We start from the raw sequence: 25,312 nt of genomic DNA on the forward strand, positions 1-25,312 counted from the left end.
CCTGTTCATTACTACTACAAATGAAAGTAGCGTGGCTGCTCTGGGTACTGTGCAGATAAGTATAGAAGTCTTCCCTTGCTTTTAGTATATCTTCTGAATTGATGATATAACCCTGCTTATCTTCCAGTGCATAGTGATACGACCTCGACGAGGTGAGGTGTGTCTTCACCGCAACAATCGGGAAACGACGACGAAGGTGGGCATCGTGATGATGAAAAAAAAGTAGAAAAGAATGTTTGCTTCATTGGTACGTGGTTGTGACTATCCGAGTTTCGAGTGGTTCTGCCTAACACGTGGGCCAGGACAGCCTTAAATAACCCCTCGCGGTCTTCTGGTCGTCGATGTCTTCTTGGAAAACTTGGGGAACCTTTAGAATTGTCAATGCGTTTTGTCAGGTTAAGAAGTCGACTAGCTCTTCTCCTTCGGGTCGCCCCCTTTGGGCCCTCCGTGTCTGCTCAGAGCGTAGAGTGGCGACGCTTTTTCGGGGAAGAAGGCAATTATCTTGACATGGGAACACCCACTTGAATCTTTCCCACACTGGTGAGGTCGAAGTCCAGGCTGATCCTAACAGTCTTTTCTGGGATAAGGCAGATTGTCTCGTCATGGGAATGCAGACCTGAATGTTTCTCACACTTGATAGGTCAATCATAACAATACATCTTGGCTGGTCCTATGCCTAGTTTTCTCACCGATGTCATGGGGTGTGTTTTTTTTACTGCTCCCTCAGTCTTTCTAGCGTTGCAATTTCGAATATCCCTTACTTTCTCCTTGTTGATCAGTTTTGAGAGATCAGCAAATCCTATCTGATCTCTTGAGTTGGATCAGACCAAAACCATGATGTGATTGTGAGGCACGTTGTAGTGTGCTACTCTGAATCAATTATGACCACCTGGGGTTGTCTAGCATGTACCGAGTCCAAGTACATCGAGTACTTTTGAATTTCTCCCCCACTGAAATGTGGCCGCCGTGGCCGAGAAATAAACCCACAACATGGTGCTTAGTCGTGCGACGCCACAGCCACCAACCCCATCACTACAATAGTGCACCAGCTGCTCACCAGGGCAGCTCTGCCTGTACCAAGTGGATCTTCATGCCATGAGTTTCCTATAAGAAATACCAGGGCGAACTGTGGTGCCAGAGTCTATGGGTGCTGCAAGCATTCCTATTCAGCCAGCATGGGAACGATGGTCAGTACATGGATTTGCCTGAACTTTGTCCTTCTGGATCCAAACGGCCTGGCAACATTGCAAGTTGATCCTATTCAGCAAAGTAGTGCATTACAAATGCGTCAATCCGCAGTAATTGTGCATGCGCACAGTGTCATTGCCTTCTGCATTCGGGAAAGCATTGCTTCAAAATTTAGTCCAACAAAGACAGATAAAGTACAGTAAATACAGCCACAAGAACGTCTGAAGACACATGCATAAAGATCAGCCAAATCCCTGTATTAACCATCATTCCCATTGAAGCTGATTGAGTTTAGCACCAGAAATCCCTCTAGTAATTTTTGTAGGAAGCTATGGTTCCCACTAATAATGGTTATGACCATACTATGCGAGAGACTAAGACGTACCAATTTAGGGCACTGTTTCGTGCAAGCAACTAGCGAAGTCAAAACCGAGTGCTGCCACCCAGGTATGCTCACCTCAACATCAATCTGCAAATGCCTGTGCCTACTTCTGGAGAACTCCGTAACGTGGACAAATTTGCACAATTGCGAGATAGAGGCCAGTCGCCGCCCTGTAAGAAATGGACGATAAAACTGGGATCAGAGATGACACGTTAACTGAGCAGGTCTGAAAAAATAAATTTTCATTTCATATTGGAAACATAGAATGTTTTGCAAATGTACTGGAGTGGCCAGAGACTTCCTTTTCAATTTTAAATTTCTAACATCTAGTAGGAAATCTTTTCTGCAGACAAAAAATTCTTAAATCAGCTTAAAGGCATCTCCTGGCCATCAGATTTAGCAGCAAGCAATGCAGCTGTGCATACACTAAAAATACATACAAACTGATACAGCCGAGTAGTAGGATACTTGTGGACAATATTCTGCAAAACTGAAGGGGAAGGTACGGAGGCAAAGAGCACACAAATGAGGAAACTTCCGAAAAAACATCCCTCATTTTCATCCGTATTACGAGCTCGGGAAAATGCCTTACGTACAACAGCAAAATAAGACTACACACAACCGAGCTTAATTTGGCTTATTTTTATGCTTTTCCCTTTTGCGTCTCAACAAACATGAGATTATCGCACATCAAAACTACGCCACTGCAGTATCTGCTCCAAGAAACCAAATGTGCTGTCAAATGCTGCCAGGCTACTTTGCGTGGTAAATGTGCAGAAGCTCCACTCTCCTTATCTTTCACTTCACTGCCGCAGAAAGTTGCAGTGAGTATAACTTATCTGAAAACAAATAAAAGAAACCATAAATTGTGACTAAAAAGATACAAGGACACCCACCAAAAAAGATTAGCATGAATATAAGATAAACTTCCACTGATGAGAGCAGTCTATTAGTCTTGTAGCAAGCATTTCTGCAGATAAGCGAAATGAGAGTAAGAACGAGATGAGAAGATGGCGATTTAGAATAGAACCGTTAACCCTTTAGGGCAAGACAAAAAAATGCCTCAAGAAAAAGTTTTTTCATTATCTAAATTTACAAAACCCTAACTATAAGGATTATCAATGTGTAACTTCTTTCTGCACAAACCTTTTCAGCCATAGCTTTTTTTACATGTGGGCAACCGCAGGCAGAATAAAAAATTGAGCTTCGTCCCAAGCCACCTATAGCACACTACACTGGCTTCACATCACCTGTGGGATACCACTGCAGCCCGAGTTTTTACAGCAGTCTCTCCTTGATGTGTCCACGTTTTCAAAAGTAAGCGAGGCATGCGCCAAACCTTTTCCTTGTCCTCTGTTCCAGCTTCAATACAAGAAACGTCGACTCCGAATCAAAGTTCGGAAGGCTAAAATAGAAAAAATACAAAGACTGGTGGCCCGTTTTATATGCTGCAAGTACTGACACATGGACTCTGTTACAGCCATGTTAAAATCTTGTAAGCTAGAATTACAGGATGAGCACAGACGTAAGCGTCAGCTAAGGTTTCTTCTTAAAATCATGAAAGGACCCACAAGACTAAATAAGCTTTGTTATTTTATTTGCAACCTCAAAGAAGGTAGCTTGTATAAACCACAGCAGAGCCAGTCAGTCTCACTTAATGCGTGCTGACACTTTTCGTTTCTTTTTTTTTTGCCCAATAAATTGAAATGTGGAGTAGTTTACCTGACGCTCTTGTAACTAACAAACACGCTACTAATCTTAAATGTGCATTGAATATGTAGTTTGGAACATGTGTATTCTGGGCACTGCTATGAGCACATTCCTTTTAAATTCTGGAATTTTAAGCGCCGAAACTACAACTTGATTTTGAGGCACACACGCCATAGTGGAGAACTCCAGATTTGTTTTGACCTCCTCAGGTTCTTTAATGTGCATGCTATGTACAAAACCCAGGTGTTCTTGCACTTCGCCTCCACCGCAGCCGGGATTTGAGCCCGTGAACTCGTGCTTACCTCACAATGCCAAAGCCACTGACTGTCCACTGTACACCAGTGAATTTGTGTGTATCACAGCACACTATATATTAGCGATTTTTTAAACATTATTCACCCTGTAACAACCCTGAGAATGGGGTACTCAAGTTGATAGTCTAAATAAATACATTATTAAATAAATAAACAGATGATGCTTGCTGTCTGCTACTCAGTATTGGCCGAATACATTTAGCCCAAAACTTCGCACTTAAAACCAAAACTCAACAAGAAGAAAATATATTTTTCGTTTGTTGCCTGTACTAGTCCTAGCAACAATAGTCGCTAACATTAGTACTAGCCACACTAGTCCATAAAGGGTCCATCAGGATCAATCGCACTCTGTCATGATATTCACTACCATTTGTAAGTGATAGCAGCAACTGTGCTTTGGTTCTGTCAAGCAAAATCTGCAGTCTTAAAAAAAAGTAATCGTAGGCATCTTAAAGCGAAGAAAACAAATCCTGGGAGTTTATGTGGCATGCAAGAACCACAATCTGATTATGAGGCATGCCATAATAGGGGACAATGGATTAACTTTGACCAGCTGGGGATCTTCAATATGGACCAAATTTACAGCACACGGGCATTCTTACATTTCGCCTCCATCAAGATGTGGCCACCACAACTCGATTTCATCCCACAACCTCATGCTTAGCAGTGCAACGCCGAAGCCCCTAAGCCGCCATGATGAGTATGGGTCAAAGTATGTGGACGAATCAAAGTCCTTGCTCCTATTTATTAGCCAAAATAAGGTACGCACAGATAATTATACATATGCATACTATTCCCATACCTTACACTATTTTTCGACATAGTCACTGGTTCAGACATTTGTCCCATCGCAGCACTAAACTTTAGATGTCCCTGTGGTAGAATTCATTCAGCTGACTGTGGAACCAGGCTGATTGTCATGCAACTCTTCACACTCGTTTGCGAACTCGCAACACCACCACCTCACTCTTCTCAAAGCAAGACACCTTCCCCCCTACGTGGGCTACGTGTTCCTGTGGATTTCGATGGCCGTTCGTTCCATGCTCCACAGAAAATGAATCACACTTTGTTGCTCGCACACCGTAGACGTGTGAAGCACAACTGCCATCTTCAACTTACAGCAGCGCCATGCCGCAGAGCTACCGGCAGATAAGACCAGGCCGCTCCCAGAAAAGCCCACTGCTGGGATATGTTGACTTTGCATTTACAGTCGTAATTTGGCTCAAAAATTTGTCAGCCCTCCCAACCTGTGACGGATGAGCAGCAAAGCTGTGGTGTGTTTTACCTTAATCGACGCATCTATGCACATATATGTATATCATCATCATCATCATCATCATCATCATCATCATCAGCCTGGTTATGCCCACTGCAGGGCAAAGGCCTCTCCCATACTTCTCCAATAACCCCAGTCATGCACTAATTGTGGCCATGTCGTCCCTGCAAACTTCTTAATCTCATCTGCCCAGCTAACTTTCTGCCGCCCTCTGCTACGCTTCCCTTCCCTCGGAATCCAGTCCGTAACCCTTAATGACCATCGGTTATCTTCCCTCCTCATTACATGTCCTGCCCATGCCCATTTCTTTTTCTTGATTTCAACTAAGATGTCATTAACGCGCGTTTGCTCCCTCACTCATTCTGCTCTTTTATTCCTTAATGTTCCACCCATCACTCCTCTTTCCATAGCTCGTTGCGTCGTCCTCAATTTAAGTAGAACCCTTTTCGTAAGCCTCCAGATTTCTGCCCCGTAGGTGAGTACTGGTAAGACACAGCTATTATACACTTTGCTCTCAAGGGATAATGGCAACCTGCTGTTCATGATCTGAGAATGCCTGCCAAACGCACCCCAGCCCATTCTTATTCTTCTGATTATTTCCATCTCATGATCCAGATCCGCCGTCACTACCTGCCCTAAGTAGATGTATTCCTTTACCACTTCCAGTGCCTCGCTACCTATTGTAAATTGCTGTTCTCTTCCGAGACTGTTAAACATTACTTTAGTTTTCTGCAGATTAATTTTTAGACCCACTCTTGTGCTTTGCCTCTCCAGGTCAGTGAGCATGCACTGCAATTGGTCCCCTGAGTTACTAAGCAAGGCAAAAGGCAATATCATCAGCGAATCACAAGTTACTAAGGTATTCTCCATTAACTTTTATCCCCGATTCTCCCCAATCCAGGTCTCTGAATGAACATATGTATATATGTATATCTATATATTTTGATAAGGTCGCCTAGGCGACCATGACGTAACCATAACACACAACGCTCACTGGTGGTAACAGTGTGTATAGGATGCAGGTTGCCGTTAAACCAAGCCTCGACGCGAGCAACGATATGCGTTGACTGGGGTGCAGTCAAAGCAGTACACGAAACAGAACACTTTGTTTGTAATTTGCAATTGAGCATACTTGTTAATTAGCTGAATGAAACTTGGAAGGACTAGAGTTTTATTCGAGCGGACAAATATGGGGCTGTCCGTTTCCCTCCCACAGAAGCCCATGTATTGATAGCACATGGGAATTCCACAATATTTACAACTTCACTGTGAACTATGCAATTACAAAAAATAAATAAAACTAATGTTAGTCGTCTAAGCGGCTAATTGCCATATAATTTTTTTCGGGATAGTTTTGATAAAACAAGAGTTAAAGCCATTTTCTGTCACCATATTCCCTCTGTAGACAGCCATGTATTAACAGAAGACGGGAATTCTACAAAATTTACAACTTCACTGAGAAATAACTAATGACAAGTAAATGAAACTCGGCGTAATGATAGTCACCTTAGTGGCCAATTTCAGTATAATTGTTTACAAGATACCTACATTAGATTGAGAGCTACAGGGCATTCACAAGAAACTGCAGACAAAAATTTTTTCGTGTCGATGTAACGCATACATAGACTGATATCGACCACTACCGCAGGGTAGCTATAAAAAAATATGGGCAAACACAGTCGCCCTTGTAAGGACTTAACAACTTACAACTTAACATCCAAAATCTGCAAAGTTGGTTATACGAGGGACACATTTTTCGTGATAACCTAAATACACTCTTTGATAACATTGTATAATGTTCCACTGTTATATTTGCAATCTTTGTTTTGTTACCTTATTTATTTGGTGGTAACGTTTTGTTCGGTAGAAACTAACCCAATGCCCTTCAATGGGCTTGCAAGGTATAGTGAATAAATAAAATAAACAACACCTGTGAACTTTAGTAAGCACACATTTCTTCTTAAAGCTTGCCCAGAGTCCTATTATGGGCTACATATGCACTTTAGTATACGTGATTTACCTTTAGACACAGCAGACAAGAAGCAGCAAACTTGGATCAACAGAGATGTACACGGTCGTCCACTTCCAATTTGAACACGGCTCCGGGCGCCTACGAGCGGCGCTCCGCGGAGCGCCGGCCTCGCCTGCCGCTCGGAGCCGTGTTCAAATTGGAAGTGGACGACAGTGTACAAGCAAAACGTTTCCGATCCAAGTAACTTTTTCAGCGATTTTGCTATTGCCAATTTTACTTGCTATAAGAGCTTGTCCGAATAAGCTAACTTGAAACGGGTACCCTCCTCCTCTCGTGTCCTTTCACCATGACCATACTGTAAAGGACACGGTCAAAGACTGACGAGCAGAATTTTTATGAACCTTGATGCAACGTTAAAAAAATCGTACAACAGGTCCAAATTTTACGAAACTTTTACGAAAAATTTGGGAGAACTGGCAAGTATAAGAATGCCATAGCTACTTATTTAACACTGCCGGTTATTTCTTATTTTATTTTTTCCCAGAATTTTCAGGTGGCTTGATAGAATTTTCAAAAACAATTAAAAAGCACCAAAGCAACTCACCAACACCAAACTTATGTGTCCAGCAGCTTTGAAAAAAGGGACAGAAATGTTCAAATGAGAACAGAAAAGAAATGCATGCATTCAGGCACACACTGGTGCATTCGTGTTGACTTGCACAGCTTTATTTGCGGCAGCTGACAATGGTAATTTAGGCACATGCTATTTCTTCGCAATCCTCGTCACCTCCCTGACAACAGCCCAGATAATTTACTGATGAGACATCTACATGGATAAACTTGGGCAGCCATCACTGGTCTTAAAGGGGCCCTGAACCCCTTTTTATCGATGAGCAGAAATGTATTTAAAGAAATGCGTCTCATGAAGCCGCAAGAAGTACTTCAATGCATTCAGCAGAAGTGCAGTTATTGGCAATCAAACACCCTCATCGCTGTGCTCCTGTTCCTTCTCCAATGCCTTGGAGTGCGAAGGCTACGGCAGAGCGGGGCGCGCCCACAACGTGTTCTAAATGTCATCGTGGCATGCAGTTCAAATTTGCTTTTGGATGTTAATGTAGATGCCAATACACAACGATTTTGGCACCTACGAAGCGTCAAGCACGGTCGTCCTCAGCAAGCCACAGTGTGCTTAGCCAGTCAACTCGTGGCAACACACTGCGGCGGCCGCAGTATCTATGCTACGAAGAAGACCACAGCTACATGCAACTGTAGCGTGCATGCGCAGCGTCTGCTTTGTGCACGACAGAACTTGAGTGCATGCTCGCACTCGTATCCTACAGACTGACTATGCTACGTGGTGCAGACAGGCTTTATCCTTCGCCAGCTTGACTGACAGATAGTAGTCACATCCAACCTGCACATTTTTGAAGTGCTATCAAGTAGTCCGCCAAGGCATCTAACCAGGAGAGGCGAGGAGTGAGCACGCCCTGGAAACTGTGTGTGTGGTCTGACCGCAAGTTCTGCCTGGTTCAAGACTAGTTGAGCATTCGAAACTAGCCTATATAGCGATGGAGACCTGCCAGCTACAACACCGATAAGCAGAGCGGCTGAAGTTCAATTCCTATGCAGGCAGACAATAGTAGGCTTCTTCCAGAAGTATATAATTATCGAAATTCGAAAGCACATTCTTGCCTGTGTATTAAACTTCATCAATAAGTATACACAGTAACACTAGAAAGAAGCACACTGATCTAAACACCCTTCTCGATTGACGTCAGCTATTGGCCAATAGCAGCCGCGTATGGGAATCCACTTTATTACAAAATAAGTGTCCAGAAGAGAACGAGTTGGCTGCTGTTGAAAAGAGCGTTTGAGAGAAAGGCGATTTCACGCTCCACTTGCAAGCTCCATGCACCGCATACGACAGTAAAACTTGGCCGAGATGTTCACAGCAAAGCAATCTATGCTATCCGCAGACAGTTTTTTTTACACCAAGCCCAAGGGGTTGTTCAGGAATATAAATTCGTCAAATACCGCACTGTTTGTAACATTTTAACGCGATAAAGTTGAAGGCCCCAAGTCGCAGAAAATCCGGTGTAGGCATAGTTGTCGTTCAGCAAAAATTTCCATATATATTTAGGTATATGTATATGCCACGCCTTGCTATATGACTGCGGTATATGCGGGTTATATTGCCACACCATTCTATCACTAAAGTTGCTTATACCTTGTCTTACATTCTTGACAAAGTTATTCCTGAGAATTTTGAACATGACAGCCCACAAACAAATGTCAGGAAGCAAAACGCCACAGTGCTTGCCTTTTTTGTTAAATCTTAGACTTAAATATTAGCATTCGCTGCCAGCACTTCCTGGTGAACATTACGATTACGTAAGCTGCAGTTGCCGGGAGGCGTGAATAGTAGTCAGGGTTCTTGAATGCTATCGCGTTCCATTTTTAATGGCGAAGCTTAAGCGGCCTTCAATTTTTTTTTTCTAACCAGTCTCGCAATGCCAATATCTCATACCTTTGCTTTGCCCGAGTTACCATTGCGCTATAAATGTGCCTGTCGGTTTGATAAAATACCATTATAACACCATTATTTAGGATTCTCTCTTTAGCACCATCTACATCTCCAACCCTGATCGCACATTTAAGATCAGAATACCATCATGCTGAACTAACTTGTGTAATGGCTCTATTCCGGACAACAGCATGCAGTGGAACTAGCGTTGCCATCACTGACAGCAAGCAGTTCAAGAATGCTGTACACGGCGCCTACTGCTCAGTAAATTTTTTCTTTTTATTATTTTGTCGCACTGTAAAATGCTCCTCAGTCCTTCCTGTAATGTCTTGGGGCGTTGAAAGCATCCACACTAAATAAGTAATAGGCAAATCATAGCACATTAAACAAGGGACAACCGCAGGAAGAAGACACAGGGTGCCACTCGTTTCTGCGGTTGTCACCTACCTAATGCACTGCGTTTTACTTGTTATGCAAGATTAGTTTTAGTGATCTACGTGAAGCTGTCCTGTGCCAACCATGATACAGGGGCTGGCCAGGACAGCTCCATGCTCCGAAGATGTGTATAAAGCAGTTCCACAACCGTTTTTGTGTGGCAGCAGCGGCATCATGTGGTGGTGCGGTTGATATGAAATGTATCAAGAACAGCCCACAATACAGGCTGAAGCCATATGGTCACACCATTGGAATGTGCAACCAGACACTACACTCGGACACCATTAGAAAGTATACAAGTACTAAGCTTGGACGTAAGTCAAGCTTCACAATGACTGGGATTTAGCAAAGATGCACGAGATATGGTAAGGCATTTGCAAAGTCTTGGATAGACTACGGGCAATGGCAAACCAGATGCTTACGAGTGCTGAAGGGTGCAAGAGCTCCCTTAAACTTTTGCTGCCTTTGACTCCTACTATGCCTCCATCTAGCACATTATGAATTATGGCCTGCAGCCTCTTCATACAATCACAGTTCTTCCTTGTGTATGCGGCGGCACTGGGGCAGTCTGCCGTCACAGTCCCCACTCCACCTGACAGTTTTCCAATGAGCTTTCACAAGAATGTGACACTCCACCTGCGGAGCTTATGTTCTATAGGTGCTCCTTCAGACCGTGCTTGTGAAACTTGTAACAGCACATACCACACTTGGTCACATCCTCTATAGACTTTCCTCTAAAATAAAGTACGTACATTGTGAGCCTCGAGGAATGAGCATAAAGCCTGTCACAACTGCCCAACTTTTTCGGAGTTAAATAAAACATACCATTCCATTCAATAACTGGAATCTGCATACATCTGCAAAGGCTTTTTTTTTCCCCTCTGGCACGTAAATGCTTTAATGTTGCCTCATCCACCAGCAACTAAAAAGATCATAAGGCCACCAACATTAGTCACAGATAAAGGCTCATTGTACTCGTGGTCAAACGTCAAGTGCACTGTCTTGCACAGTCACATCACTGTAGTGGCTGCAACTGAAGTGTTGGAGAGCAGTATGCGCAGTCATACAACATTTCTCAGAAGGAAAAGAAAACTGAGCTCGAAACAAATAACTTTTTTCCCCAAGAATGCCAGCAAAAGTAAAAAAAAAAATCTAGGTGGAAATTCAAGGAGTGTTGGGGCGTGGCAGAACTAGCCTAAGCTCGCCAGCAAGAAACACCGCATCGCTGCCGCGACTCGAATGCATCCTCCACAGAGGGAAAGGCTAAAAAGAATACACGAATATTAAGGGGGGGGAGGGGGGGGGGGCGTGAGGGAACTAAGACTTTTGCAGATTTATGTCAGTCCGAGGAACCCGTACAACAAAGACAGCGAAGGGAGCTGTCCCACCCTTCTGAAGTCTATGTCTTGCGCCACAGCCAGAAATCTACCCCAAGTTATGCAAACGCTTCGCTGTAACCGATGCAATTCCTTTCTAAAGTTTCATTATAACTGAGCTCAGAACTTCTATACACTCCATTATAGAACACGCACGTTCCTGCGCTACCGACACCGGTGTCCTGCTGCTCGTCATTCGATAGTGACAAGGGAGACGCATGCGACTGCCCTTAAACCGAAAACGCTGAACCTCACGTATATAGTATATGGTTGCCTTACTCCAAAAAACGCGAGAACGGGAAAACAAAATTATCTAGAAAAGGTTAGTGGAGAAACTATAGCAAGAGCATCCCAGGAGAAAATCTTGTCCGAAATTTCTCTTACGAGAACAGGGAACCCCAAGGGCGCGTTTTCAAAACCTGCAGTACGAACCGTCAGCTGACCACGAGACGCTCGAAACCGTCCGAGACTTGTCAACTTCGAAACGCAAGCACGGTTGCAGCGTCGAGCAGGACCAAAGCAGGACGTCTTCACCGGCAGTTGCGAACATCGTGGCAGACCGAAGGCGGTAGAGCAAACATATACTCCCGTGGTTTAAGTACCACGTTCAGCCTCCTCCCACGTTAGCGTCGAACGGCTGACAAACCGAGCAGCCGCGCGCAAATCTTGGTCATGCACAAAATGCGCGCGCCTACGCAACTGTATCCATGCGCGCCGGTACTGCATGACGAGTTTTCTTTTGTTCTTTTTTTCAACAAACTTGTGCAAGAACTAATCAAATGCATTATTTTATCCTTTTTAAAGGTTAATACACCAGTAATAAGTGCTACAAAAGGTGTAACAAATTCCATTACACTGAACTTTTTCTCTGCGCGTAGGATAAATAACGGCATTGAGTACAGCACTTTCTATATAAAAATATTTCAAATTTAGCATAACAAAGTAATATTTCAAACAGAATCTACTGTAGAACGAAAACTAGCTAAAAGCTTTCTTTTAAGCTTACTAAATACGTGTTTTATGTGAGGTAATAAGCGTATTGTTGCTGGCGCCACAAGGAGAGTGTTCAAAGAAAACCAGAGTCGAGGCATTTCTGTGTCAGCCCCTCCTTTTTGAGCAACGCGAATGCGCAACTGCCGCCCGTTAGTTTTGGCGTCCAAACTTGCTACGTTTCCTACAATGGAAATGTGTTGACATCGTCGTAGAGTCGAAAAATTTTTGAGTTCCGTGGTGTCAAGGTATCGACGGTTTCGCGCACCGTGTCCACCGAAATCGGAGCCGAGGAGGAGACAAAGCGCCATCGACGTTCTCTGGACGCAGCGGTAACGGCGCGCGCTCGCGCTACGAGGGACCGGCAGCGCGTGCCCGAGCAGCCTCACCGTGAGTTGTCGGGCGCGCGGGGCCAGCGAATCGGTGGCGGCGCTTCGTCCGTTGTGTGTGACCAAGCGCGCGCACCCGACTCGATGGTCGCTGCCGCCGTCGTTTTTTTGTCGTTGCGCGCGTCCCGGGCATTGTGTTCGCCTCGCACCTCGGGACGAAAAAAGAAGAGCCAGCGAGTGCTGACGCTCCGACAAATAAAGATGTCGTGTGTCGGGAACGCGCGCCAGAGCAAACGCAGCGACGCGCCAAACTGCTGCCTCGCGATGCCGCGACTACGAGCGTGGGCCATTCCGCGCGCGTCGCGTTTTGTACGGCGTCGCCAGTGGACGTGTCGGGAAAAGTGCTCTGTTTCAGTTCTCGTGTACGATCCTTGCTCAGGGATCGGCACCATCTCGCTCTTTTTCTGTCGCCCGGGCGCACCTTCTCGATGTGGCGCGCTGGCCAACTGCCGCGGAGTTTGACCTTCGACGCGGCTAGAAATCGCGACGCACGTAGGAACAGTATGCTTTCACAGCTTCTCTCTCGCCTAATATCGACCCCTAGCGACTGGGGACAGCGTGTGTTCAAACATTTAGTTACGTACTGTGTCCCATTCGTTCAACACGCATGACTTCGCATGTTTGGCGAGTAGAGCGTCTCGCAAAATTTCGGCTACTATCGCTTCACAATCGAAATAAGAAGGCTAGGGCGCCACCGTGTCTCGTTGTCGATGAATCTGACATGTTTGTTGTTATGTAAGTAACGAAGTCCGCGTGTTATGGGCATTTGTTTTTTTGAACAAGCCTCCTTTGCAGTGACCAAGTTGCAGAGACTGACGTTGTCATCCCTTTTTACCCATAGAACCTGAGTCATGGCAGGCGGTGACGGCAAAGATGTACCAGAGCCCACGACTACTGCACCTGTTTTCACAACTGAGGTGGGTGGTGTGTCATCTTCACTGCTTGCAGCCCACCTCATGCGCCAAACTAATGTTTTGCTCTCTCCCGAGCAGCTGGACAGCCCGGCCTTGTTCGACGACCCAAACCTTCCCGAGGGCTGGTACCGCAAGGTCTGTCAGCGGCAGAGCGGACGCTCGGCGGGCAAGTTCGATGTCTACATATACAAGTGAGTCGGGGGAAACGACATCTCCTTTTGAAAGGCTTCGTGATTTCAAGACTGCGCAGGTGGCTTCATTTGAGAAACAGCTGTTGTCAAAACAAGGGCAAGAATTGCACATGGATGGATTCCGAGGTGCACACGGGACACATAAGCACTGTGCAACACACAGGCTAGCTGCGTCCTCTCTTTATTGCTACCACTTATTAACAATTACACATTTATTAACCCAAAAAAAAAGGGAGAAAGCTACAGCTCAACATGTGCATCCCCAGAGGCTTCTTACAGGCCACATTGCAGAAGCTGCGCAAGCAGTGTGGTTGCAGAACTCTCACTCTATGCATCAGAGTGCAGTTTTCCTCTTTTTATATCTGCGATGCTTTCCAAGGAAGAAGTATTTCATATATTACAACTACAATGTGTTGACGCAAGGGTACGTCAAATTGCATATTTTTTGTGCACCTTAGTGCTTTCAATATGGGACGTACTGTGCTTTCGTTGTGAGCCGAAGTCGTGCAACTGTAGTCACAGAAATGTGTCGCTCCACTCGTCTGGTATTCAGAGGGTTCAAATCCGTGACGCCTTCTGTGTAAGAAGTGTGTATTATTTTTCAACGTAAAGCATGAGACTTCACTTTTATATTGAATTGCATAACGTGTCCCACATTTTTCTTTCATTTGTAATGCAGTATTTTTGGTAGCAAATGCAACAAGTGAGAGCCTTTTTAGCATTGCCACCTACGTATGAAACAGCATGTAGATACTTAAGTCATCTAGACATCAGTGCCTACATCCCATACCATTGCACATGCCTTGAAGTTCTTGAGGAGCTTACGCTCGTGCGACGCGGGCAGAAGAAATGATATGAATTGGTTAATTGGTTTTGCTCGGGGCCACACATGCATACTTGATGGCATTGAATCTTATTGCCGTTTACGTACTGCGCTGTGGCTACTCATTCAACTGTTGAACATGTACTCTTCCTCCCAATGTTTGCAGTTAAAACTGCACATGAACACATTTCTTAAGTGAACCTGTTCTGTATACAGTATGCCTGCTGATGCTTTTAGTTAACATTTATTTGCTAAATACATATATTGCCTTGATCATATTATGATTGGCATACAAAATTTTTTCACTGCAGCTATCATTGTGCTGTTTATAGTCATTAAACATGCACTTGTGGCAGCAACTATAGATACGGTGGTATTATCTTCACCCACACAGCACACATATTCTTTAAAAGACATCGAGCAGGTTTGCACATTCTGAGTGAAAAATGGATTAATGGATGAGTGCTTTATTTGACCCAGTCAATTAGGGAATGGACTTCAAACAAAAGCAGCAAAAAAGTAGCTTGAGGACATCTGGTGCCCAGAAACGAAGTACAGGTGTATATTGTACAGGGGCAGCATGTTGGCACAATTTATGCCAGCAGTCGGTGAAATAACATTTCAAAAGGACACAAGATGTAGCATGAAGTATTGAAGAATAAATCTTCAACAAAATGCAGTGAAATTGTGCATAAGAAAAAGGAAAATAAGAAGTGCGTAGTCTCAGTCAAGGCCAGATTTTACCTCTGAACACCTCATGGCGAGCTGTAAGGATGCAAGGACATGCCTGCCAGCTCATCCGAATTTCCCGTAAAATGTACAAATTTGGACCAGTCTTACGATGTTACGAATGTCGAATCAATTTTTATGGAAAAGTTGGTCTTTATGACTTTTATGGCCCGTGTTGCCAGACTACATTAGTGTTTTTGTAAGACAAAAAAAAAAATTATAGAGAGGGTTTTCATTTTATTATTTGTTGTCAATTGCCATGCAATTAGAATAAAAATTTCGTATGTGTTGACAAACAATTTATACTCATTTTGTATGCTCTGTCGGAAGTTCGGGTGAAATCACTCCTCGTGATGCCTGGCCACCGCACATTCGCCGCTTCCGGCAGCGAAGTTCGCCAGCCAATTTTTTTTTTTGGTCGATCCAGGTCGACGGCAAGCATCAAATTTTTTGACGCCAGTGTTTCGTTGTGGTTTCGGCTCCCAGTGACGGAAAGTTGTTCTTTTGTTTACTGTAATTTCCTTTATCTTACCATTTTGCACCTCAAGTAAAAACTACAAATAATTTCCTCTGTGCTTTCCTTGGCTTCATGTGCTTGTATCTAATTCAGGTAGCTGATATTCTAGCCGGTCATGATTCATGTCTTGCATTGTGTGTTAGGCAGCAAATCATTCTTTTTTATTTCCCAGAAAGAAAATAATGAAAAGAACAAAGATAATGGGATGAAAGTGCGATTATTGCGTTGCTGTATCCTAGCTTGAGGTTTCATTTGATTCACCTGCACATTCTGGAATAGTTCGGGTGGTGCTGCACTTTTATTCATTTCACCAGTTCAACATGGCTGCATTTGCTTATCACCATTAGATTCACATAGCACAGGCTTTGTACAGGACGCGTTCACAGCATTCCCTGCACTTGCCAGAGAGGTAGTGTAATGTTCATACAGTTTATAGAGTTTCCAACAAAAATCACCAGAGGGAACTCTGGCATTAGTCTCTCAGGGAGCTGCAGATGTGGCTGTTGAGCCATCATAGGAACAATGGTTAGTACATGGATTTTCTTAAGGGGCCCCTCACCAGGCCCCATAGCAAATTTTGGTTATATGCTGGAAGTTGTTACGTGTCCTCTAGGGGGTGTTCTGCCACAAAAATTTTTCAAATCGGCTCTCTAATAGCTGAGATAGAAACATTTCAGTGCCTCGAACCCATGGTTTCAGAGGGCGAGGTCCACTGCATAGCGCGACACTCTCTCCACTCACCCCGTCTAACCTCCGCAAGCTAAATTCCTTCCCTGCGTTCTCCCATACTAGACCTTGAGGATCGTGTGATGCACATGTCACGGGCCCTGCCTTCTTTATTTTTTCCTTCTTTCTTTCCTTTTTTCTGTCTTTGTTCTTTTTTCGGAGCTGTGCATTTCCACCAACGCATTGTGCGTGAGCTGTTGTGATGTCGAGTTTCGCGCAGCGCATGATTTTGCGCACTGTGCACAAGGATACATGACTAGCGGTATACTTCAGTGCTACATGAATAATGATGCAGAACAAGCGAATCGTAGAGCATGATCATGTGCTGTAACACTGTAGAAAAGGGCATAGTTTCGGTACCTGCGCACATGACTGCACAACCGTGGAAACAAGCAGACGAAGGGGACGTACATCTCTCTTGCTTCGGTGCAAAATGAAACAAAAAACACGCAGACATTCCATTTGTGTGTTTTATTATTTCTCTAAACTTCAATTCGTCAATTCAAGCAACAGATCACGCAATTAACAGATGCCTTGAATAATTCTCGAAGTCGCATGTCACCACAAGCAACGTCACACTGCGGACTCGAGTACGTCACTGTCCGGCTTGGAGTGCGGTTGCCACGAGGGAAAGGGAAAACAGTGTTCGGATTGAAATTTCAGACCTTTTCGCAGTGTAATTGTTCATAAACACGATCGTTAGTGCGTATTGTATGCTCTGCGCTTGTCACTTCAAAATGGCCAGACCTGGTGAGGGGCCCCTTTTAACTTGGTCTTTTTGGCTTCAGATGGCTTTGTGACTTAGCAAATTGTTCATTCTTAATGAAACGTTTGTTGTGAACACAATTGGCAGTAATTCTGCACGTACGCTTAGTATTATTGCCTCCTGCGTTTAGAATTATACAATAGCTTCAAAGTTTAGGCGGATAACAGCAGATAGAGCACAGTGAATAAAGCTGCGAGCATGAAGATCAGACAAATTCGTGTGCTAACCATCATTGACATGCTGGCTGTACAATTGTAGTGTCAGAGTTCTCTCTGGTAATTTTAGCCGGGAACAATATGCGGAGGGTGCCATGCCTGTTCACCATGAGCAAGACCTGGCACTGAACTAGCCGAAACTGTTTAATCAAGCGCAGGGCAAATCTAATGGACCGGTAATGAGGTTAAATTGGAGGAAATGTATAACAGACATACTACAGATAACCCGCGGTCTATCGAAGTCACAGGTCAGCACGGTAAGCAGATACTCACTCAAACTTGCCCACCAATACTTTTGCAGGCAATGTACTCACTCATACTCGTGTTCATCAGCACTCACTCGCATTCATAGCTACTTCTATTCACACTGTACTGGCACCCACTTATGCTCATACAGTACTTGCGTCAACTCCCTCTGCGTACATACGTCCAACCTAACTCACCGTCACTGACTTCTGTTTAATTTGTTGAATCGGCATGGAAAATGACGGCGAAGCAAAATGAAGACACAGGACGAACGGTGTCTAACAACTGCAGTTCATAAAAAAAACACGAAAGAAGGAAGACACCATCTGCGTGCGCTAGTCATTAGGTCACATGGAATAAATCGCCCAGCTTTCCACTTTACTGACTTTTGTTTGTACTCACGTTAACAGGCACTCAATTCCTTTCACACTGGGCTCAACTTGAACCCTCTGTCACTCGCTGATGCTGCATCTCGCATCTGTGAGATGGGTGTGGAGCGAGTACTACGCTTGTGACTATGCCAACCTATGATTGGAGTTGCATAGCGCTGTGCCAGCTGAGGACAATAGATGATTAGCTGGTGTGATGAGGCTAGGAAATTTGCAGGCGTGGGATGGAGTCGGCTAAAGCAAGACGGGGGTAATTGAAGATTGGTGGGAAGAGAGGCCTACAATATTGATCGCCAACTGTGTGACATCAACTGATCCCATGACAGCAATAGCAAAAAAGAGCACAAACACACCCAGTAAAACCTCGTTAGTTTGGATTTCATTGGACTGAAAAAATGTCCGAGTTAAGAGCGGGCGTGGCAATGAAAACTTCTTTTATTTATGAGAATAAATTGATAAAATTTCTCATGCAGGTTTGATTTGTTATGCTGATATCATAACTGAAATTAGTTTTGTGCTATCTATTATAGTTTTCGAGTTACAATTGACAGCATTTAATTGTCATGCCTAAATTAATTAATTAATTACACATAAGCCTGCCAAGATTTTCACATCCCCATGTTTACAAAGGCCCATTCTGTGCAATAAAGCTATTGGTTTATTTTTGAAATGCTGAAATGAGCATAAATATATGTTTTTAACTTTCCTGTGCACGTTGTCTTACTAACGACTTTGCAAAATGTCCATTATAAATTTTTTAATGAGGTGCAGTTAAAAATGGACAGCTTTATTTCACTAATTAATGTTTCAGGATCGAAGTGCAAAAGACGGAATGATTTTGTATTATTCGTTTTGAAATGGCACTGGGATGACTGAAAGCAACTGCGCAAAAAATGAAAGCTGAGAAAACGGAGCTCATAGTTTCACTTGTTGTAAACATTTAAATATTAACTTTGAGCACCTAAAACCCGCCTGGAATGTAGTCCTTTGCCTGTGAGAACACATTTTCTTTACGTTTTGATGTAGCTTTTCGCTTTCTTGCAGCAGTTTCGTGCACCTTAGTTGCCTTTTTGATCGTCGTGCATCCATGCGTTGTGCAGAGGTAGGTGACAGCGCATTCAGAACGTCCGCTCTTGTCTTTCGTCGCGTACCCTCCTTATTAGTGAGAGTTGGTGCTGAAATCCACAGTTGAATATTTGACGCTAAAGCTTCTGCTCTCACCGAGGTCATGTTGGCGTCACGACCACACGCGGACGCACCGTTACCATCACTCGCAGGCATGCCTTCATCATCACTCGTGTACGCGCCGTCACCAAAGCCTTGTTAGCATCGATAGCATCGTTAGCATCGCACGTGAATGTGCTTTTCCAGTCACCCACATGCGCCAGTCATGCCTCGTCGACAAGCTCTGTGGCATCCGCTTCTATGAGTGGTTTCCTCCCTGTTTTCCACTCCTTTTTTTGGTCTTCCATACACGTGGGCCATGCGAAACTTGATTCCTTTGGGGCTCATTACAGAACACATACGTTAAGCTGCCACGATCGTCAATCACACCGATCGGATCGCGCAGATGTGCGCTCGAGAAGTTCGTCAGCAATTCAAATCTACAACAGCCAATAGGAGCATACCCTGTGCCCCACGTGACTACTGCGGCCAATCGCAATGCCACATTTGCCTTCTTTTCGCGTGCGTTTGCTGATTAATTTTTTTGCTGGAGAAATACGTTGCGATGGCCAACGTTACTAGACTAGCTTCAGTTTTAAAACTCGGCGCCGTTGCGCGGAACCGCCACCCGCCCGCGCCTTCGTGGCGCTGCAGTCGCGCCCGGCTTCACTTCCTCACTAGCCGGCTACGCAGGCGGGCCGGACAAAGCACGCGGTGCAGCGTTTAAGTATTTTGTGCTTCGTTGTTGACAGCGAATGCAGCCAGGTGCTGCGTACCTGGCTGCATAGGCTGATATCGGAACGATGTCAACAGTTCGGCGCACCACTTTTTCTGTGATCCCAGCAATGCGACGCTTCGCTCGGCGTGAAACAGAGCGATTCCTCATGCCGACCGGGAACTCTCTGCGAAATCAACGGCACGCGCTCGTGCAACTGCTCCCACGTTCGTCGTCGTCTTCCACAGCTGGCTGCGTGGCCGTTCATCTTTCCAGCGTAGAATTTCACTTCACTTCTGTCGTCGTAATAGGGAGGCCGCGTTTACGGGGTATGAGCCATTGCTTAAGGGAGTATGAGGCACTCATGGTCTTACGTAACGGAAAGATTTAATTTTGAAGAAATTTAATTTCGAAGAATCACAAGCGGCAAATCGCAGGCGAAGGCTGCTAACCACGCCGCCGAGCAAACTCGAGACATCAAACGCAAGCGACAACTGCGGACTGCGGGCATACCGTCAGACGTCGTTCTCTCCGTCGCAGCCGATTGTGTGTGTGACCTCATAACTGAGAAATATTTGAATGAACCCTGGGGATTAACCCAGTGATAAACACAGGGGCCGCACGTTTCAGCTTCGCTGATTAAGCATCTTCACAGAACAAAAAATCCGAGTTCTTTCTCTCTCTCTCTCTCTCTCTCTCTCTATATATATATATATATATATATATATATATATATATATATATATATATTTTTTTTTTGTGGCTTGTGTGTGCAAAGACCGACCTCATCATTCTTTTTGTAGCGCTTCTTTGGCGTGGTGAGAAGCTTCGGCGGGGATGAAGATCATCCTACAATCACGCACTTTGGCCAGATATTCAGGCTCGTGAGCCTAAACTGCGCGAAACGTGAAGACGACAGGAAGAAATACACAACATTTAGAAACGCAGCTTCTGCACTTCGCTGTATGTGTTTCTTCCTTTCGTGCAGTTTACCCTTCTTTCAGTATTAACGAACTGGCGCGATAAATCTTATTGCTGTAGGTGGATACCGCTTTTTCGTGGTATCACTAATGCGGACAAGGAAGAACGCCAGCGAGCGTGAAACACGCGCAAACTGCCCGTCCGCACGAGCTCAAGGCTGTGACGAGGCGTCTGCAGTGGAGCCCGATGGAACAGCGTTGCCCTCTGGCGGCTGTCACAGAAGTGGCGACAGCGGCTGTAAGCGCACGGGCGGGGAGTTTTACAACTGAAGCTAGTCTAGTAACGTTGGCCATGGCTGTCTTTAGCTCCGATCTGTCCTCTTTACGATGATGCCAAGATGGTGGCGCTGCGTCAATGGATAGCTGGGTGATCCGCGGTGCGACGGGGCCTTCCGAAGCCAAATTTTTGCAATTTTTTATGACAGCACTCTAGGAAAGTGCTGTTTTCTCAATTTCTACCGTGTATTTCGTTATATAATATTTCACCACGAGGTAAATAAAAGTTCGTGGATCGCGAAAAAAAAAAAAAAATTGAAAATTTTGACAACTCCACCGATTAAATTGCCACGTCCTCCCTTAACCAAATGATGAATTATTGAGGATATCAAGAAAACAATAAACAAATGCATACTATGTCAATACACTTTTGTTTACTGAATGAACCAGCAAATCCTGTTTCTATTTTGCACAAAGTCAATGCCGAAGTGGCAATTCTCGTTATCTCGGGACTGATTAGTGCTCGCTGCATGGTAAGCCTTGTGACTTGCTTCGCAGCGTGGCTGCAAAGTGCGTCTTCATGAGATGTGCTTTTTCACTACTGCATGATGTGCACATCATGTTAATTTTTTTGCTAGTGAGTGGGTCGCCAACAGATAGTATGACCATCATGATGTAGCCAGTGCCCTTCATCCTCAACAGGTTTGTATCGAGTCAACATGAAACTGCTGTTTGCTGCAACCACAGCTGGCAAAACCGCAGCCGCTAGTGGCGCGATCACGGAAGGCACAGTTATAAAGGCACGCAGCTGATGCGGTGTTATGAGCAGCGGTAAATGCGAGAATAAAGGCTTTAAAGGCATAAATAGGCACGAATATCATCATGGTGTAGGGCTTCAATGCAGTTTGCTTGCTCCAGTGTCATGAAAAAAATAGTGCGGACTCTATCCAAGGGCAGGCATTGAAAGTAAATATGCAGTCGGGAGCAGCAAGCAACTTGTAGTCTTTTTTTTTTTTTTTTTGCGGTTTCATCCAACTTTTGTTAATTGCAGCTTTCGTAAGAATACTTTCAGGAGTGCCATACGACAATGACATTATGACTAGATATTCAAGTCAATTGGGCTTAGAACATTTTCAAATGCAAATGAACACACATTCTTAGAAGTGCATAGAATTGAGCTAGTTCGTACGGATTCATTACCCTAACACAGTGGAAACAAATTGTCACACAGGGAAGACGCACCAATGAAACAATATGAGAACTCGGAACTGCATGGTGCTGCTACTCATTGTAAAGCCCAATGTAGCAGCATAGGATATGACTGAGTGAGTCAGAGTGCTAAAACGTCGCGATGTTCTGCTACCAGATCACAATTTTCTGCATCATGACATCGCATCACAGTCAGCTCCTGGGGAAAAAGGAGTGTCACGAAGCGAAGCGTTTTATGTTTTGATTGCTTTCTAAAACAAAGCACTTGAAATCAAATATTAAAGATGAGGCCGTTTGCACACATGCACAGCACACACGAAAATTATATTTGAAAAGCAGCTGAATACAAGGTAAAAAAAACAAGCTAGGCTTCAACAACAAGGTTCAATGATCGCTATAACTGGTAATAAAAAAAATGTCACCGAGTCATGGTACATATGGTGGACACATTGTGGGGCTTACGGAGATGCTGGCAGTGTCATGTTGCCACATGCTGCAGCGACCAAGCGGCCAGCTATCGGTGGTAAAAGAACATGCAGGTCATGCCCAGTTCTAGAAGGCACTCAAAAGAGCCCCAAACGTTTATTCCCAGCCATATATGTAAGCCCCACGACGTCATCGCACCACGGCTTCTGGGGGCACAACAGCGTAATGCAACTCATGTGCGATAACAACGCACAAGCACTTATTAGCACATCCCCCTTTTTTGAACAAACTATTTCGTGTTTTACCAAAGAACACAAAGCTTAAGGGGGCACATCTAGCATTATACAAACATAAGAAAGAACATGAGGTGCTGTCACCAATTCATTCATCAATAAGATAGTTGACTACTCAGCCTGCTCTGGTCACATATCCCGTTGCCGAGGGCACCTGACTGGCTGCTAATGAGGCACCGGAATTGTCGCCTCTCGATTCAACCAGATCATTGTTGTTTGGGGACTCGTAGCTCCCTTCAGGCTTCTCACGTTTTGGTAGGCGGTTCAGCATCCTTCTATTACGCCTTAGCATAATGCCTTCATTAGTTTTCACCATGTATGTCCTGGGTACAGCAGCTGCTGCAGTGACATTAGCTCTAGTTTGCATGTCCGTCACCGAAACCATATTGCAAGGATACAGCTTTTCTAGCGGTCTGGCATGATGGTATTTGTTGAAATACCACACTTGCCACTTCCTTTCAGCGCATTCCTTAGCTACCACGTGCGAAAGATGTGATTCGACCGGACCACGCAACTGCAGTGCCATTGTAACACTGGTTCGAAGGCGCCAACCCATCAGAATTTCCGCAAGGCTGAGGCCAACAACACCAGGTGTCGCCCGGTAGGCGAGGAGAGCCAAGTACGGGTCCTTTCATTTCAGCCCGAGGCTCCTAGCTGTCCGCACCATTCTTTCGATCTCCCCATTAACTTGTGGATGCTGTGGGCTGACGGTGATGTGACCAAAGCAGCAGTCATTTGCAAATTGCTCAGATTGCGAACACGCAAACTGTGGGCCAATATCTGTCACTCCTGTTTTCAAAATGCTGTGGTGCGCAAAGATGCTTTTAGTCTTCCGTTTATGACACCAGTCTTGGTTAAAGGAAGCAACGCAACCTCTGGATAACGTGACTGGTAATCAACCACAACGACATAGTGGCAATTATTAATAAAACAAAGGTCACGCCCTATTCTTTCCCATGCGAGACTTTGAGAAAGGGTTGAAATCAAAGGCTCGGAATTCTGCAGTGCTAATCGCACGCATGTCACACATTCTTTCACTTGGCATGCTAGCTGTTCGCTAAGGCCTGGCCACCTAACCAACTTCCTCGTGAGTGTTTGGCTTCTTGCAATGCCTGGATGCCCGTCATGTAGCCTTGTTGGGACTTCCTTTTGTAGGCATTGAGGAATGATAAGCCTGGTACCGTATAGGAGCAACCTTTCACTCTCAGCCATCATTTATCTTGCCACTATGGCACTAAATGGGAAGGAAGCCTTGGTTTCTTTAGCCAGCCACTATAACAAAACTGACACAATACTGTACACACTATATCTGCTCCTTGGGCGTCTTTCACACTCTGGAACATGTTGCTTCCCGTTTTCAGGCCTCGAATGCATGATTTGGCTAACGATGACACTTCACCCTCAGAAAGCTCTCCGGCTAGCCATTTGTCATTCGCAAGTAGTGCCCAGTCTCAGCCTAAAGCGTTGTACACATGGGGGAAGCACATCAAGAGGCATCTTTTCTAACAAAGATACCAAAGGCTTTTGGCCGGTTTCAATGATAGCCTCAATTCCTCTGATTTAGTCAACGAATCTTTCAGCAGGCCATGTCAAAACTAAGGCCTCCTTTTCCACTTGCGCGTAGCACTGCTCAGTTTCCATGAGCGATCGCGAGGCAAACGCTACTGGTCATTGCTCGCCATTGCGTTTAGCACCAAACCCAAAAGGTGACGTGTCTGCTGAAAGAATCATTTGAAGTCTAGGGTCATATATTGCCATATACACTTAGCAGAGCAGATTAGGGCCTTCAGGTTTTTAAGGGCAGTGTTCTGTGCAGAGCCCCAACCCATTTGGTTTCTTTTGTTAACAGCGCCCTTAGAGGAGCCGTTAACCCGGAAAAAATAGATTCCGTAAAAAAACTAGAACCTCCAGGTAACGTAACAGAGTTATGCAATGTTCTGGACATGTTGAATCATGGACAATTTTTGCCAATGAATGAATCGCGACTGCACGCTTGACACATTGACAGCTCCCCAGAAAGTATCGCCCGAGTCCATGTGCACCGAAGAGACAGGATAGGCACCTAGACACCTGGATAGGCACAGGTAGACACCTCTCGTTCTGAAGTTTTGTTGAGGCACACCCTGCTGAAGTGTCCCTTGACACTGTGTCACTTCTGGGCCTTCGCTGGGCAGGCAGTCCTGGCGTGCAGGTTGCTGCCAGAGAAGTTGCACCGTTCATCCCAACTTACGGAACCT

General features: G+C 44.8%; 2 protein-coding genes across 6 annotated transcripts in view; one reads left to right on the plus strand and one right to left on the minus strand.

Annotated features, from left to right (window-relative positions):
* LOC126528458 (protein NEDD1-like) overlaps positions 1 to 11,866 on the minus strand; it is a 103,404-nt gene extending 91,538 nt beyond the window's left edge. The window contains exons 1-3 of one of the 3 annotated variants that reach the window (XM_055069352.2): positions 11,610 to 11,684; positions 7,447 to 7,472; positions 1,646 to 1,740 (exon numbers count right to left, since the gene is read on the minus strand). Coding sequence is in view for 2 of the 3 variants with exons in the window: in XM_055069351.2 (XP_054925326.2) it covers positions 1,646 to 1,740; positions 11,610 to 11,727 (213 nt within the window). In the remaining variant the exon portion in view is untranslated. Of the gene's footprint in view, positions 1 to 1,645; positions 1,741 to 7,446; positions 7,473 to 11,609 lie in introns of all 3 variants that reach the window. The other 2 variants (XM_055069351.2, XM_050176341.3) reach the window with 2 other exon arrangements.
* A 420-nt stretch (positions 11,867 to 12,286) lies between these two features.
* LOC126527907 (uncharacterized) overlaps positions 12,287 to 25,312 on the plus strand; it is a 96,484-nt gene continuing 83,458 nt past the window's right edge. For 2 of the 3 annotated variants that reach the window (XM_072284273.1, XM_072284271.1), the window contains exons 1-3: positions 12,287 to 12,557; positions 13,398 to 13,473; positions 13,549 to 13,661. In XM_072284273.1, the coding sequence (XP_072140374.1) occupies positions 13,408 to 13,473; positions 13,549 to 13,661 (179 nt within the window). In that variant the 5' untranslated portion in view covers positions 12,287 to 12,557; positions 13,398 to 13,407. The remainder of the gene's footprint in view (positions 12,558 to 13,397; positions 13,474 to 13,548; positions 13,662 to 25,312) is intronic. The other variant, XM_072284272.1, reaches the window with a different exon arrangement.

The sequence above is a fragment of the Dermacentor andersoni genome, chromosome 9 (assembly GCF_023375885.2).
Source record: "Dermacentor andersoni chromosome 9, qqDerAnde1_hic_scaffold, whole genome shotgun sequence".
NCBI lineage: Eukaryota > Metazoa > Arthropoda > Arachnida > Ixodida > Ixodidae > Dermacentor > Dermacentor andersoni.